This window comes from Mustela putorius, unplaced genomic scaffold, assembly GCF_011764305.1.
Source record: "Mustela putorius furo isolate JIRA1106 unplaced genomic scaffold, ASM1176430v1.1 tig00003845_pilon_pilon_pilon, whole genome shotgun sequence".
NCBI lineage: Eukaryota > Metazoa > Chordata > Mammalia > Carnivora > Mustelidae > Mustela > Mustela putorius.
In genome coordinates, this window is record NW_025421998.1 from 84,078,642 (window position 1) to 84,095,503 (window position 16,862).

Here is a 16,862-nt window from a genome sequence, read left to right on the forward strand (position 1 = left end):
CTCTCTTAAATAAACAAATTGAAAAATAAATAACTTCGGGGTTATAAATAAATAAATCTTTAAATAAATAAATAAATAAAATCTTTACTTAAAAAATACAATCTAAAATAAATAAATAAACAGCTTCTTAAAAAAAAGCAGTAGATGGTATACTACCTTCTTTAAAAGAATCCTGCCTCTATCTTATATAAGGAAGTAAAAGTCAGTCAGGTTCTAGGGGTGCCTGGGGGTCTCAGTTGGTTAAGCATCTGCCTTTGGCTCAGGTCATTGGGATTGAGCCCTGTGTTGGGCTCCTTGCTCAGCAGGGAGTCTGCTTCTCCCTCTCCCTCTGCTGCTCCCCCCCGCTTATGCTTTCTCTCACTCTCTCTCCTGCTCTCTGCCAAATAAATAAAAATGTTAAAAAACAAGCAAATAACTAAGGATCAGATCAGTGGAGTAAGTTTTTTTTAATAATTTTTTCTTTTTTTTTTAAATTTTATTTATTTATTCAACAGAGATTACAAGTAGGCAGAGAGACAGGCAGAGAGAGGTTGGGGGAAGCAGGCTCCTGCTGAGCAGGGAACCCAATGCAGGGCTCTATCCCAGGACCCTGAGACCGTGACCTGAGCTGAACGCAGAGGCTTTAACCCACTCAGCCACCTAGGCGCCCCATTTTTTTTTTAATGATTTTTTAAAAATAATTAAAAAAATATTTTCTTGGAGTGACTGGGTGGCTCAGTGGGTCAAGCCTCTGCTTTCAGCTCAGGTCACGATCTCAGGGTCCTGGAATCAAGCCCCACATCAGGCTCTCTGCTCAGCTGGGAGCCTGCTTCCCCCTCTCTCTCTGCCTGATTCTCTGCCTACTTGTGATCTCTCTATTTTTCTCTCTCTCTGTCAAATAAATAAGTAAAATCTTAAAAAAAAAAAAAATTTCTTAAGGGGAGCCTGGGTGGCTCAGTCGGTTAAGCATCTGTCTTTGGGTCAGGTCATGATCCCAAGTTGGGCTCCCTGCTCAGTGGGGAGCTTCCTGCTCTCTCCTTATCTCCCCACCCCTGCCCCTGTATTCTCTGTCTCTTTCAAATAAATAAAAAATTTAAAAACAATAAAAGTCAAAATTAAAGTAATAAAATATTTTTAAATTTTGAAATTAACATGGATTTATAGATAAGTTGCAAGTATAGTGTGCATCACTTTTTTCTCAGACTTTTGAGAGCAAGTTGCCAATCTGATGTTCCTTCACCCACAAATACTTCAGTGCATACTTTCTACAAACAAGGACATTCTCTCATTCAACCAATACAGCTATTCAAAATCAGGAAATTAACATTGACTTATATTACCATCTAATCCTCAGACCTCATGTATCTCATTAATTGTCATCCCTTTTAGTCTCCTTTAGTTTGGAGTAGTTCATCGGTCTTTCTTTGACTTTCATGACCTTGATACTTTAGAAAATTGCAAATGAATTATTCTGTAGAATGTGCTCAGTTCTGCGTTTTCCTGACGCGTCTTTATTATTAAATTCAGGCCATGAGTTTTTGTTAGGAAGTGATACTGCATTTTTTTCATTGAATCTTATCAGGTGACACATTGATCTAGACTTGATATATCATTTGTCAAAAGGATGTTCATTTTGATCCTTTGCTTGAGGTAGTGTCTGCTAGATTTTTCACTGTAGAAGTTATTTTCCCCCTTTGTGATTAAAAGGTATTTCGTGAGGTAGTAATATGAAATTATGTAAATATCCCATTTTTCATCGAACTTTCAATTTTTTCATTTATTTACTTACTTTTATTTGTATAAATCATTGTTTCCTATTTTATTTAATGGATTATAACCCATTACTATCACTGTTTATCATGATGCTCAAATTGTTCCAAACTTGTCCCGCAGGAACCCCTTTCATCTTGCTTCTGTGACTTTTTTGTCTTTTGACATATCCTCTCTTTCTTTAAGTATTTACTTGCTTCTGGTATATGATTATCTAAGCTCATTTTGTACATTCTTTGCCCTAACTCTGGAATCAGCCATTTCTCCAAGGAGCCTGGTTCCTTTTTTTTTTTTTCCTCAGATTTATTTATTTATTTATTTGTCAGAGAGAGAGAGAGAGAGAGAACACAAGCAGGGAGAGAGAGAAGCAGTCTTCCTGCTGAGCAGGGAGCCAGATACAGGGCTCAATCCCAGGACCCTGAGACCACGACCTGAGGCAAAGGCAGACACTTAACCAACTGAACTACCTAGTTGTCCCCCAATACACTTTCTTATTGTCAGAAACTTAATTTCCTTGACCAAATGTTTGGCTAGCTTTGTTTATCTCCTGCTTTCTGTTTAATACAGGTGCTTATGGAAACTCTGGGTGCCCTAGGGGCACAGTGCCGATGGGCAGCCTGCAACATCTATTCCACTCTCAATGAAGTGGCTGCTGCTCTAGCAGAAAGTGGTAAGATCTTTTGCTTGTCTTCTGTGTTTTCGCCTAAAGTAAGTCTCTGAAAAGTCCCATGTATTCAATATAAATCTTTAAGAGAGTGATATTTAAGGATCTGTCTTGGGGGAATGGATCTCTATTCTTGTGAGTTTGCTCTCCTTCTGTGCTTCTCTTGTTAAATATGATGTAGGTAACTCTGTTTTACAGTTGGCAAATACCTTCTTATGTCTAATATTATTTTATTAGTTAATGCTTTGCCTTGACTTGCTAATCTTAGACCACCAGTGAACACTACTTGTTGTCTAAGGTAATACGGATTAGAAAATAAAGTGCTCCAGGCGTAATTTTGTGGTCCTGCTGGTTTTTCAGCAGTTTGCCCCAATTTAATGTTTGGTGTTTCTGCTCTAGCTGTAAAAAGGACTTGACCTGGCAGATTAATATTTGATCACAATGGCTACTGACACAGGAAGGACAAATTTAAGAGAAATTTGGACTTTGCCAGTTTCTTGTCTTCCCTCTGTGGCAGCACAGCACAGATCAGGGTACCAAATGCTTATTGCTTCAGAGCTCTTACAAAATGCTGGGAAAGCTCTGTGGTATATGCATGTCTCTCCTTTTGGTAGCCCTTTAGTATTTCATTTATATCCATTATAAAATTTTTATTAATATATAAAATATGTATGTAAAAGGGCACAAGTATTAAATATATAGCCCAATGAATTGTACATATACATTCTTTTTTTTCCCCAACAAATGTTTAATGGCCTACTCTTAAGAGCTATAAGAACAAATGAGACCATGTCTTTGTCCTAAGAATCTTATATTGTGATTGAAGAGAAAAGACATAATATATAGGGGTGCCTGGGTGACTCAGTGGGTTAAAGCCTCTGCCTTCGGCTCAAGTCATGATCCCAGGGTCCTGGGATCAAGCTCTTTGCTCAGCGGGGAACCTGCTTCCTCCTCTCTCTCTGCCTGCCTCTCCGCCTACTTGTGATCTCCGTCTGTCAAATAAATAAATAAATAATCTTTTTTTTTTTTTAAAAGACACGATATATAAATAATGGTAATATAAGGACATATATGATAAATGCCACGACAGATCACAAATCTGCATTTAGTGCACAAGCAAGTGGCTTACAAAAGTTATAAAAGTTCAGATTCCATGAAAAATCACTTGCAGTTAGGCTCCGTTAGGAACACAAAACTTAACTGGGCTATGACAACATTTTAACTCATGGAGAATAGCATAGGTTTTCTCCTGATGAAGAAGGTGGGATGACCAAAGTGAAGACACAAGAAAGATCAGAGTGTAGTTGAGAAATGGTGAGACTTTCAGTTTGACTGGATCAAGACGTACTCATTTCTGATTTTTTCTTTTTTTCCCTTTAATCTTACTTGTAACATCCATCATATTCTTGTTCCTTTTGTCTTTTTTGCTGTATCAAGAGCAAAATGACCACCAAAGACAAAGAAGTACATGAAGGAGCTAAGACAGTGTTAATCAGTGAGGAAAATCAGTCCAAGGAATAGAGCAGAATGAGAGAATGGGGATTGAGGAAAGCCAGGATCTTGTCAAAATTTAGGGGCAGCCCTTCTTTCAGGCTTTAACAATTTCTCTTTGTTCTCTTTTCTTAGGATTCCCTGTCTTTGCCTGGAAAGGAGAGTCAGAAGATGACTTTTGGTGGTGCATTGATAGATGTGTGAATGTGGAGGGCTGGCAGCCAAACATGGTAGGTTAGATTTCTGCTAGCACAATTCTAGAGGAATTTGGTGGGGACAGAGTGGGGGGCTATGGTCTGGGAGAGGGTGTCCCAACAGGAAGGAAGGAAAATGCTTCCTTTTCTATTTTATCTTGGCTTCCAGCAGAACTGGATGCTTATGTTTAGGGTACCCTAAGAATATTGAACTTAGCCTCAAAGTGCTAAAATTGTTGGTGCTGATCTTGAGAAACATTTATATTCATCAGCAGCATTAAAATACTGCTCAGGGTTCACACATGGCTGGTTCCATGTTAATGAGTTACCATTCCCTACCTACCTCCTCCCTCCAACAACAATAATGAAAATGCACACACAAACACACATACACATATAGCTCCTGTGGTACTTGGCTTTTCTCTAGAATCACGGGCTAAATTTATAGTAAATATGAGGAGTTCCAAGTTCAAATTTTCTACTCTTTATTTTCCACTTTAAGAAAGATGCCTAAGCAAAAAGTTTTGGGGTTTTTTATTTTGCTTCATTTAATTTCAGTTCATTTTTGAAAAGACCAAGTTCTCCAAGGCCGATAGCAGCTTAGAGTCACAGAGAAGCAAAAAGCTGCGCAAAGTATGAAGCACTCCTTTTTCACAAACATTTTGCTTATGAAGGAGACGATAAACTAGGGAATCAACTGAAAAAAAGGGCCCTTGAAGCTCCAGTCCAGCTATTGCTTGTGGCTAAAAATTGCAGAGTAGGCCTCACTTGGAACACAAAGAAGGAAGCAACCTCTTTCTGGATTCTATGATGCAGGTTACATTGCACCACTTGCTGTTTCGAGGAAGCTGCGTTAATACCCTGAAAGGGAGGGAGGAGTCAGCTGTGAGATGAGTCAGCTCATTCCCACAGAGTTTAACAGTGACTGGAAGAAGTATGACTGACAAGACCTAAAGGAGATGGGCCAGGGGGTTTCTGTGGGGAATAGAACATCAATTTTAGAGTCGAGAACATGGGAAGGACATGGGATTGCAACCAGAGAGCATTTACAGACTATAGGGCCAGCACAAACTGCTGGAACAGCTGATGAAGAAAATAAGACAAGGATAAAAACCATTGTCACCCCAGAAAATAGAGGCCATTCCTCTTGGGATCCTGTCAAGATCTAATACGTTTATTTGCTTTCCAGCCTCAGGAAGATTCCCTGGTGGCAAGAATTTCTGTAATAGAATAACATAGTGGTGAGAATTATGGGTTACATTCATTAAATAAATATTAGGGATAGCAATTACCTGCCTGTATTAGATACCTCTGTTAAAAGAGAAAAGCAGACAAGAATAGTGGGACTTAAGACCAGAGTTTCCAATTGCTCAGTATTTTTCATCTCTGACTTTTTTATATGACTAGGGATCAGAGGCTGCAAGGGAGAACTCTAGGAGGGGTTCCATACATGCAGAAAGGGAGAGAGAAACTCTAAGAAGCCTTTTCATTTCTCAGGGCATCTGTTCTGAGGGTTCCTACTGGGAGAAAAGGGAGCATTAACTTATAGAATGGATCCAGTGTGTTTTAATGAGTCTTGCCTTGGATCCCTGCTCTCAAATAAACTTCAGTTGAGTCAGAGAAAAGAGGTTATGAGCAAGAGTAGAAGCAAAAAAGAGATGAAGTGGCAGACACGAGGTGGGGGATTTTGTGTATGCAGGGGTCCAGGATGGCATTTTGGCAACTTGTAGTAGAGTTGATATTTGATGAGAGGGTGCGTGCCAAAAGGGAGCAACTCAGTTCTGTGGGGACTTCCCAGGGATCATCATTTGGAAAGTCCTGCTAAGCATTTCTGACAGCTAGGTGAAGGGCTGAAGTGCCACAGCCTAGTGCCTAAAAGCGTTCCAAGCTGGTCTTTCTTTAGCTTATTTATAATTCAAAAACTTTCCTCCGCTGATGAAAGCTCCAGTGGGCACAGCATTGTGTTTATCTTTAATCCCAACCTGAAATAGTGATGAGCTGTTCAGAGGCAAGCTTGCACACCTACATGCTGCACAGTTCCCTAGTTATTTTTAATTTGGTTTATAGAGAGTGTGAGGTTTCGCTAGGCAAAACCCTTCAGTGCTGCCTGATATTTTGGGTGGGAGAGTGCCTGTGCTTTGGGAGAAGTGAAGGATTAACAAATACAGTTTTATAACCCATTGTTCTGGAAGGGAGACTAATTATCTGGCTTCATTTAAACCAAGCCTTGACTGAATATATTTGAAGTCCTGAATATAACTGGTTAGAAATATGCTAATTTCAAGGTCAGGCTTTCTGATTATCCACAGTGTATTCAGGAACTAGTTGTCTAGATAGCCACTTAAGCTATTAGTTCAGAAGAAAAATCCTCATTTGTTGCTGTGTGTTTTGATATAGTAGATGGGCTATGTGGGAAGGTCATTTGGCTCTGAGAATTACAGTTTGGCTTTTCACCCCTCATATTTTACTTCAGTGTAATGACTGGTCATTGTATTGGCTTTAAGTAACTTCCCATAACCATATGGGAAATTTGAAATATCTGTAAATTGGCAGTTAGAAATTGGGATAAAAGACCCAGAGCAACCTGGAAACCCTGAGCCTTTGGTAAAATAAATGGTATTATTGATGCTTATTTTTGCAGATATTGGACGATGGAGGGGATCTTACTCACTGGATTTATAAGAAGTATCCTAATATGTTCAAGAAAATCAAGGGCATAGTAGAGGAGAGTGTTACTGGAGTCCATAGGTAAGATTTGACATGGATGTACCTGGTTTTATGCAGCCTAGATATATATTCTGATAATCACATACCTATAGAATACAATATGTTAAAAATCGGAACCTTCTCTGAGGTATTGAGATCTGAGTTTGCACACTTGTGGTTTTGTTTGTTTGTTTGTTTTTGCTTTTGTTTTGTTTTTGTTTTTAACAATGCAAATAATAAACTTAAAATTGGGAGTTGGGGACAGGTAAGGGAACAAGTATGGTCCTCGTATTTTCTAGTCATTGTAATGAATTGACTGTTTGTCCTTTTTAGATGAATTTATTCATTCCATAGATATTTATTTAATTTCTACAAGAGCCAGGAACTTCTAGGAACTGTGCTAGGGATCTAGCTGGGCAAAACTCATAGAGCTTACATTTTTACTTAGAGAACAAGGATTTGGGTTTCTGTTTCTCAAATGAGCAGAAATTCCCTCAGTAAAATTAAAATAGTTTCTGTTTACTATTATTCATTCATCAAGAACTGAAAGTATGCAATGTAAGTTTTAGGGAAGTAAATTCTGAATAAGCCACCATCACTGCTTCAATATAGTGTGATCTTTTTGAACATACCATACCTTTAGGCTCTTAGAAGGGGATGAATTTTGAATAAAATACCTGGGTCTAAGTTTTAGTTGATTCAACTTAAAATAAAACTCCTGTATGTAGATAACACATATTTTATGATGATGTATATATATATATATATATATATATATATATATATACACATATATACATATAATCTCAATATATATATATATTGAGATTATAAAATTGAGACTATTTGAGAGTTAAAATTGCTGCATTAGAGTGGTGGGATTCAAATAATACTTAAAGTTACTCTTTGTATAATGTAAAAGGGGAATAAAATTAATAAGCAATTTAAAATTTTACATTTTAATTCTTCAAATTTGGAAGTGGGTCAGAGATCCCCACATGCCTTGTAACTAAAATCTTCATTTCTCAGCTGTATACAAACTTTAAAAAGGTAACCTTTATTTCTCTAGATACACCTGATGGGATGAAACTAGCATGTCTCATGCTCTCATGCCCATACAACATATTTCTGTAATTTGTTATGAAACTGACAGTAGGTTGCAGTATCTCACTGTTTTGCGTTCTTCGTGACTTCCCTCATCCTCAGGCTGTACCAGCTATCCAAGGCTGGGAAGCTGTGTGTTCCTGCCATGAACGTCAATGACTCGGTCACCAAACAGAAATTTGACAACCTCTACTGTTGCCGTGAATCAATTCTAGATGGGTAATATTTTGTTGTCTTTGGAATGAACTTAGTTGTTGAATTGGGGTTCTGAGTTTTTTAGTTTTGGTTATTTCTAGAAATCATTCATGTAGCACCTCTGGATCTATCACTACATCATACTCAGTATTTTATAACCCAGATCTACCATTGCTATCCCTATGACAAAGTACATTTGTTTCACTTAAAAAACCAGACTGGCCTCTATCTATTGGTGGCAAAATTTTTACTTTGTGACCCTATCAGGCCTGCAAGTCAGTAACTAAAGTCATAAACTAAGAATCTTTGAATGATTTGGGAAAAGGCACCTGGTATTCCTGTTCTAGGTAATGTTACTAGTTTTTAAATTCCAACCAGCATGTAATTCTCTGGCCATCTGGAAAGTTGTGGTGAGCAAAAAGTCAATCCCAGAGGCATTTCTAGTCTTTTAAATCTTTTAAATTAAGTCTGAAAAATCTACTTAGGTGTATACCAAACACTATGTTCTTCTAATGCCCAGTTTCTGTTTCTACACTTGTGTCCAGATAATCCTTCATCCTTGTTCAGAAGTCAGTAATTCCCTCCATGAAACCATGAAGTCGGTTTAGAATATTGCCAAGCCAAATGGTTTCTATCATGTTTAGGTTAATGGAAAAGCTAAGAGTGGGCCTGTGGGGCACATTACTAATGAGTCTGGACCGTAGGCAGTTTGCAACACCACAGGTGTTAGAGCCAGAAGGCCTGGTTTGACTGTTGGCTCTATCATTTAGATCTTGGAATAGTTATTTAGCCTCTCTGCACCTATTCCCTTATCTGTAAAATGGTGACAATAAGTCCTACATCATAGAGTTATTGAGAGGATTAAGTAAGATAAGGTAAGAATCTGGTGTTCAACATTAGTTCCCTTGTCCTTCTTTCTAGGATGAAATAAGTTCTGGATTGAATTAGATTTTTTTTTTTTTTTTTTTTTAAAGATTTTATTTATTTACTTGAGAGAGAGACAGTGAGAGAAAGCATGAACGAGGAGAAGGTCAGAGGGAGAAGCAGACTCCCCATGGAGCTGGGAGCCCGATGCGGGACTCGATCCCGGGACTCCAGGATCATGACCTGAGCCGAAAGCAGTCGTCCAACCAACTGAGCCACCCAGGTGTCCCTTGAATTAGATTTTAAGGGAAGCTTTTTACTTTAAAATCTTTTGGAGGGAGGCAGATATTTAATGTAAATTCAATTTATTGCTAATTATTATTTCTATAGAGTCAATAGTTTTATCAGACAGATTGTACATGTAAATGAATTCTCAATCCATCAATCTGTTTATAGACTGTGCCTTGTTTTGGTTACATAAAAGTGTTATAGCTTACGTGAATAGCTTCAATGAATAGCTTTGCAGCTGATATCCCTTGAGGAAGAGAGGCAGAAAAGCTCAAGAGTAAAGCAATGGAAGCTCATAAGTAAAATCTGTTGATTTTCTTTGCTGTGATAACCATTCCAGGACCATTCTCCTAAACCATGACTTTTGAGTATGATAGTAACCCAGCTAGACTTATTCTCTTTACTCAATAAGAAAGGCCTCTGCACTTAATTGATATATTTTTAAAATTTAATTAACTAATTAATTTATTTATGTTAACATACACTGTTACATTAATTTCAGGTGTACAGTATAGTGACTCAGCAATTTAATACATCACTTGGTGTTCATCCCAAGTGCTCTCCTTAATTCTTATCACCTATTTCACCCATGGTCCCACCCTCCTTCCCGCTGGTAACTTATCAATTTGTTCTCTATAGTTATGAGTCTGTATCTTTTCTTTTTTTTTTTTTTTAATTTTTAATTTTTATTTTATTTTCTTTCAATGTTCTAAAATTCATTTTTTATGCAGCATACCCAGTGCTCCATGCAATACGTGCCCTCCATAATACCCACCACCAGGCTCACTCAGCCACTCACCTCCCACCCTCCAAAACCCTGAGTTTGTTTCTCAGAGTCTACAGTCTCTCATGGTTTGTCTCCCCCTCTGATTTCCCCCAACTCACTCCTCCTCTCCATCTCCCAATGTCCTCCGTGTTATTCCTTATGCTCCACAAGTAAGTGAAACCATATGGTAATTGACTCTCTCTGCTTGACTTATTTCACTCAGCATAATCTCTTCCAGTTCCATCCATGTTGATACAAAAGTTGGGTATTCATCCTTTCTGATGGAGACATAATACTCCATTGTATAAATGGACCATATCTTCTTTATCCATTCGTCTGTTGAAGGGCATCTTGGTTCTTGCCACAGTTTGGCGACTGTGGCCATTGCTGCTATGAACATTGGGGTACAGATGGCCCTTCTTTTCACTACATCTGTATCTTTGGCGTAAATACCCAGTAGTGCAGTTGCAGGGTCATAGGGTAGCTCTATTTGTAATTTCTTTTTTTTTTTTTTAAAGATTTTATTTATTTATTTGACAGACAGAGATCACAAGTAGGCAGAGAGGCAGGCAGAGAGAGAGGGGAGAAAGCAGGCTCCCTGCTGAGCAGGACGCTGGGATCATAACCTGAGCCGAAGGCAGAGACTTTAACCCACTGAGCCACCCAGGCGCAACTCTATTTTTAATTTCTTAAGGAATCTCCAAACTGTTTTCCAAAGTGGCTACACTAACTTGCATTCTATTTCTTTAAAAAAAAGAAGAAGAAGAAGGTCTATTTCTAGACATCTCACTCATTCTCTCTCTTTTTTCCCTGTGCTCATTTGTTTTGTTTCTTAAATTCCACATATGAGTGAGACTGTATCGTATTTGTTTTTTCCCGACTGGCTATTTCACTTAGCATTATGCTCTTTAGCTCCATCCATGTTGTTGAAAATGGCAAGACTTCATTCTTTTTGATGGCTGAATAGTATTTGCTATTTACTGAGTTTCACTGAGGCTCATGGAGTTCTACTTGTTCCTCCTGAGGAGTTGTCAAATCATTAAAAAAACAGGATTCCTACTCTTATAGACTGTTTTCAACAGGAGAGGTAAGCAGATAAGTGAACAGAAAGAGTGACAAATATTTGTAGGAACTGTCTGTCTCAGAATAGACTGGTTTTAGTTGAGAACTTTCTTCTGCCTAATGAGGGATTCCTAGAGAAGGGACACTAGCTCAACCCAAAGAGAAACCAGAACCTATTGCTACAGGTTCTTCCAAGAGACTCTAAAAACAATAAGGACATTTATTCTAGCTTCATAGAGAATCAGAGACAAAAAAGTAGAGCAGGTCTGAGAAAGAATCAGCCCCAGAAAGCTCACTCTCTCTTGCAGTCAGTATTGTGCATGTCCAAGCTCTTCTCCGTCTCGCCACCTATTACCCTCTGTGTGGAATTAATGAGGGACTTGTTGTCCCTTCTGACACTGCTAAATGTAGCACTCATTTATCAAGGTTATCTTCTACATTTCTGTCTCATTAAATAAAACCGAATAATGTTTCCATTAAGCTAGAGCTTTGTCTCCTAAACAAAAAATGTTATTTTTATTCTATTTCCAAAAATTATATGATAAATGTATATTGCTTTTTGTTTAAAAGTTACTTTGCAGTCTACAGCTTCTTGCCTTCTGCACCACTCCCAAGACAAGAGGAAAAAAGAAAAAAAACCCTCACCTGTAGCTGGAATTGATTGGATAGCATGGAGTGAGAAAATACGTATTTTATTCAACCTTTCTTTCTAGTCATTGGATAGCACAGAAACCAGGCTTTCTTTCAGAATGGAACAAACAAATAAACGTGAAATCAAAGGTACCCATTCTAATCTTAAAGGAGAAATGAGAGAAGATTTTTCTGATTTAATGGTTTTTCTTCCCCTAGACTTAAAAGGACAACAGACATGATGTTTGGTGGAAAGCAGGTGGTGGTCTGTGGCTATGGAGAGGTAAAGCATAACTTTTCACTTACTAGGTATATAAAATATGATTTTGTTGAAATATACCAGATTCTTTTATTTAAGGGATGTGAGAATACATTGACTCACCACTCTAGATGGGAAAAAAAGTAATTGTAGAGGCCCTCTGGTTTCTTTTTTCCTTTGCATTTTTGCCATTTTTTCTCAAGTTGATTTTCTGACTTGTTCCAGCACCCTGTTTGTGATGTTCTCGTAGCTTGTGTTTTGATTATAAATCATGAGTGTGGGTGTTCTTATGTATGTGCACGTGCTGAACGGGAGTTAGGAGTTTGTTTATGAACCGCATTCATTTATTTGTTTTTTCTTGTTTTTCCCCAAGCATGAGTCTATTCAGTGAAATTGCTTTTGGGGGCGGAAAATGGGGTACAGTTCACCAGAAGCTTTGAGATGTTGTTTTCTCACTGACTTTCCTTATTATGTGTACTCTCCCCCGTCTTCAGGTGGGGAAGGGGTGCTGTGCTGCCCTAAAAGCCATGGGCTCTATTGTGTATGTAACTGAGATCGACCCCATCTGTGCTCTTCAAGCCTGGTAAGCATGCAAAATGAAACTCGCTTTTTCCTCTGTGCCACCATCTATTGGGATCTTGTAACTATCACCAGAGAATGGCCTGGTTAATGCCACATTTTATCTTAGAGGGGCCCAGATCCTTAGAGATGCTGCTATTAACTGTAAGCTTCCCTCTTCCAAAGATCAAGTAGCTCTGCTCCGAGAAAGCAGAGATTATCAGAGAAGCTAAAATTTTGAATTCCTTTGGAAATCCTTAAAGGGAATGACTTGAGCCAAAGAACAAATAACTCCTTACCTTCTCCATATATAATCCTCCCCCCCCTTTTTTTTTACAGTAAGCTCTATACCCAATGTGAGGCTTGAGCTCATGACCCCAAGATCAAGAGTTGCATGTTCCACCAGCTGAGCCATCCAGGCACCACAACCCTTCTCCCTCTGAAAACAATGATCAAAAAAGAAATAAGTTGGCATCAGATCCTTTCTGATGTGATGCACTGAGAACACTTCTGTGATACTCTTTTCCTAAAAGTATGACCTGAATCTCCTCAGGAGGAAACATCAGGCAAATCCAAATAAAATCTGCTATCTCTGAGTGAAGGGTATAGGGGAGTTTGTACTATTTTTGTAATACTTAAGTTTGAAATTATTTCTAAAGTAAAGGTTAAAAAATAGTTCCTGTCTCGTCCATAATTTCCCCAGTAGATTTGTTGGCTTTCTCTGAATCAGGGTTCATTAACATGTTTTAATACTGATTGAGACAATGATTCAGATTCTCTTATAGACATGAACTGATCACTTACTGTATGATAGGTACTGTGCTCTGTGCTTAGGATGTATAAGATGAATATACGAATGAGGCAAGGTCCTGCTTTATTAGTACACAAAAACCAATGTGAGTGGAGTAAGTGCTCTGATGGCGGTAAACAGTACATGGTCCTATAGGAGCCAAAGGAGAAGCACCTAACTAAAGAGCAAAGAGGCAGGGTAGGAAGAGATGTCAATAGAGCTGAGCCTTGAAACTTGTATAAGTCATGTCTTAGTTTGGACGTAAGTTCCAGGTATAAGGAACATCACAAGGAGCATAGTCACCGAGGAAGGAGAGAACGTGGCACATTTAAAAAGATCGAAATACTTTAATGTAGTTGGCAGAGGGGATATATTTGGGGGAGTGGTAATATCTAAGGTAGGAATCCTATGTGAAAATGATCATATATCTGATAAATATTTAGGTCTTATCCTGAGAACAGGCAATCTCACTGAAATACTTTAAGCAAGGGAGTGACTTGATCTAAATTGCATGTAGGGAAATTACTCTGCAAACTAAATTAGATAGACATAAACCTAGAGATGATGACATCGGGCCAGGGGCTACTGTAGGAATCCAGGCAAGAGGTAATAAGACCTGAGCATACACAAGGCCAGCATATATGGAGAGCAGGGTACCGATTCAGGAGATTTTAAAGAGTTAAGGAAAAACAACCAGATTTGGTGACAACTTCAACTGGGAAGAAGAGGGTAAGCTAGGACATTCTAGTTTATCTGGCTCATACACTTGGGTGAACAGTAATGCTGTTGATCAAGAAGAAAATACAAAAGAGGAAATAGGGTTTAGGAGTGCAGAAAAGATAATGAAGTTTTGTTGAAACCCAATAAATTTGATATTCTTATGGGACATCCAGGAGAAGCTATCCAATAGATAATTTGATCCAAGGCTCTGAAGCTTCAGAGAGCATTAACCTAAAGATAGATTGTGCAAATCAGCCAACAAGAAGAGTCATTTACAGTCAAGGGGAGGGTATGGATAAATACTGAAAGAATAAAGAAAAGAATCAGGGCAGAACTGTACAGAGTACCAGCTCTTAAAGACTGAGTAAGACTAAAAAGGAATAATCAGAAAAGTGGGAGGAATACCAGGAGAGAACAGTATCATGGACTCTAAGGAGTATAGTTTTAAGAAGGTAAATAATGTTTAATGCAGGAATTAAGTGGTGTAAGAGTCTAAGATTTATTTATTATATAACATATATTATATATATATATTATTTATTATTATTATTTATTTATTATCCAGAAGATTGTTGATGATCTTGGGGAGAATAATTTCAATGGGGTAAGATTCAGTGGCTAAATTGCACTTTCTAGGAACTCAGTTTAGGAAGCTCATGATAACCCCTAGGTCTGTTTTCAGGAAGAATTAAGTTGCAGTGATGCAAAGAAACCTTTACTTCTGTCCTGTATGAACTTAAGGAGATGGTTTGAATTTTTCACTGCTAAGAATAATCTAGCTATATCAAGAAATGACATTGCAGGTACTGAAGGAACTTAGTGATAGCTTTTGAGGTTCTGTGGCAAAAGCCTCCCAATTGCCTTTGTTAATTGATCATGCTCTATTTTTACAGTATGGATGGATTTCGACTGGTGAAATTAAATGAGGTCATCCGACAAGTGGATATTGTTATTACCTGTACAGGTATGCTTTTGACACGGACAGTGGAATGGCACTTGGGAATGCTTTCATGGAACAAGTGAAAAATGACCAGAAATGTTCTGAATAAACCAAACTCGAAAAGCCAGATACAGAAGTCTACAAAATCAGTCAATCTTTCATGTTCTTCCCACTCTTTAGAACTCTGACCAAAAGTATATAACATCTAGGTCATCCCTAGAGGAAAGTTTCCCTTTAACTGTTCTGTAATTACCACGAAGATGGCTAGAGATAAGTTTTATTTGGGAAACCAGATCTTATATTTGTACATTTGATTTTTTATTTTACTTCCAAAAGTAAAGTATATTTCTCTCTAGTCTCTGTAATTAAAGCAGGCCTAGAGCAAAATTCATAGTTAGAGAAAGTGGGAAAGGTAGTTGTATTAATTCCCAAGGAGACAGATTGGAGTTGTAGAGAGGAATATGCAGAAATGGCTAGTTTCCTTGGGCTGAGATACTTTGTCTTTATGGTGGGACCATAAATGCTAGAACACTGGTTTTTTTGTTTGTTCTTTTGTTTTTTTTAAAGATTTTATTTATTTATTTGACAGAGAGAGAGAGATCACAAGCAGGCAGAGAGACAGGCAGGGTGGGGGTGGGGAGCAGGCTCCCCGCTGAGCAGAGAGCCCGACTCGATCCCAGGACCCTGAGATCATGACCTGAGCCGAAGGCAGAGGCTTAACCCACTGAGCCACACAGGTGCCCCTAGAACACTGGTTTTTATTTTTAATTATATTTTAGAGACGGAAAATGAGAATATTTAAGATTAAAAATATATTTGTAGGCTCAGGGTGAGATGGGGGCAGAGAAGAGGGACCATAAGAAACTGTTCTTGCTTCGCATCAACCCCCTTATATCTTTTTTTATAGCTTTATTGAGATATGATTCAGAAACAATACATTTCACTTATTTTAAGTATGCCTTTCAGTATTTTCTAGCAAATTCACAGGGTAATACAACCATCACCACAATCTAATTTTTTTATTGAGATAATTCACATACCATAAAATTTACCCTCTTAAGTATATAGTTCAGTGTTTGTTTGTTTATTTGTTTGTTTTAAGATTTTATTTATTTATTTATTTGTCAGAGAGAGAGAGAGAGCAAGCACATGCAGACAGAATGGCAGGAAGAGACAGAGAGAAAGCAGGTTCCCTGCTGAGTAAGGAGCCCGATGTGGGACTCGATCCCAGGAACGCTGGGATCATGACCTGAGCTGAAGGCAGCCACTTAACCAACTGAGCCTCCCAGGCATCCCAGTTCAGTGGTTTTTAGTGAAGTTGTAGAATGTCTGATTCCAGAAACTACACCACCCCCCAAAATAAATCCCATACCATAAGCAGTCAGTCCGCATTCTTTCACTCTACCTTTCTTGAGCCCTATGCAACCATTAATTTCTTTGTTTTTATAGATTTGTCTATTTCATATCAATGGAATTCTACAGTATGTGATCTCTTGTAACTAGCTTTTTTTTTTACTTAGCATAGTGTTTTCGAGTTTCATCCATATGGTAGTATATGTTGATATTTCATTCCTTTTTATTGGTGAATTATATTTCATTTTAAGGATATACAACATTTTGTTTATCAGTTCATTGGTTGGTGGGCATTTGGGTTGTTTACACTTTTGGCTATTTCAAATAATGTTGCTATGAACATTGTGTACCATGTTTTCCTGCAAACATGTTTTCCATCCTTACCTACCTATATATACCTAGGAATTGCTGGATCATATGATGATAACTCTATTTTTAATATTTTGAGGAATTGCCAAGCTTTTCCAAATAGGTGGCACCATTACACTCCCACTAAGAATGCATGGGGGTTACAATTTCTCCACATCCT

At 38.1% G+C, this 16,862-nt stretch overlaps 1 protein-coding gene across 10 annotated transcripts in view; it reads left to right on the forward strand.

Moving 5' to 3' along the window:
• Positions 1–16,862, forward strand: part of AHCYL2 (adenosylhomocysteinase like 2) — a 163,992-nt gene that overhangs the window by 132,827 nt on the left and 14,303 nt on the right. For all 10 annotated transcript variants that reach the window (XM_013050579.2, XM_013050557.2, XM_013050559.2 and 7 more), the window contains 7 exons: positions 2,317–2,419; positions 4,040–4,134; positions 6,740–6,846; positions 8,011–8,127; positions 11,933–11,996; positions 12,467–12,555; positions 14,934–15,004. In XM_013050579.2, the coding sequence (XP_012906033.2) occupies positions 2,317–2,419; positions 4,040–4,134; positions 6,740–6,846; positions 8,011–8,127; positions 11,933–11,996; positions 12,467–12,555; positions 14,934–15,004 (646 nt within the window). The remainder of the gene's footprint in view (positions 1–2,316; positions 2,420–4,039; positions 4,135–6,739; positions 6,847–8,010; positions 8,128–11,932; positions 11,997–12,466; positions 12,556–14,933; positions 15,005–16,862) is intronic.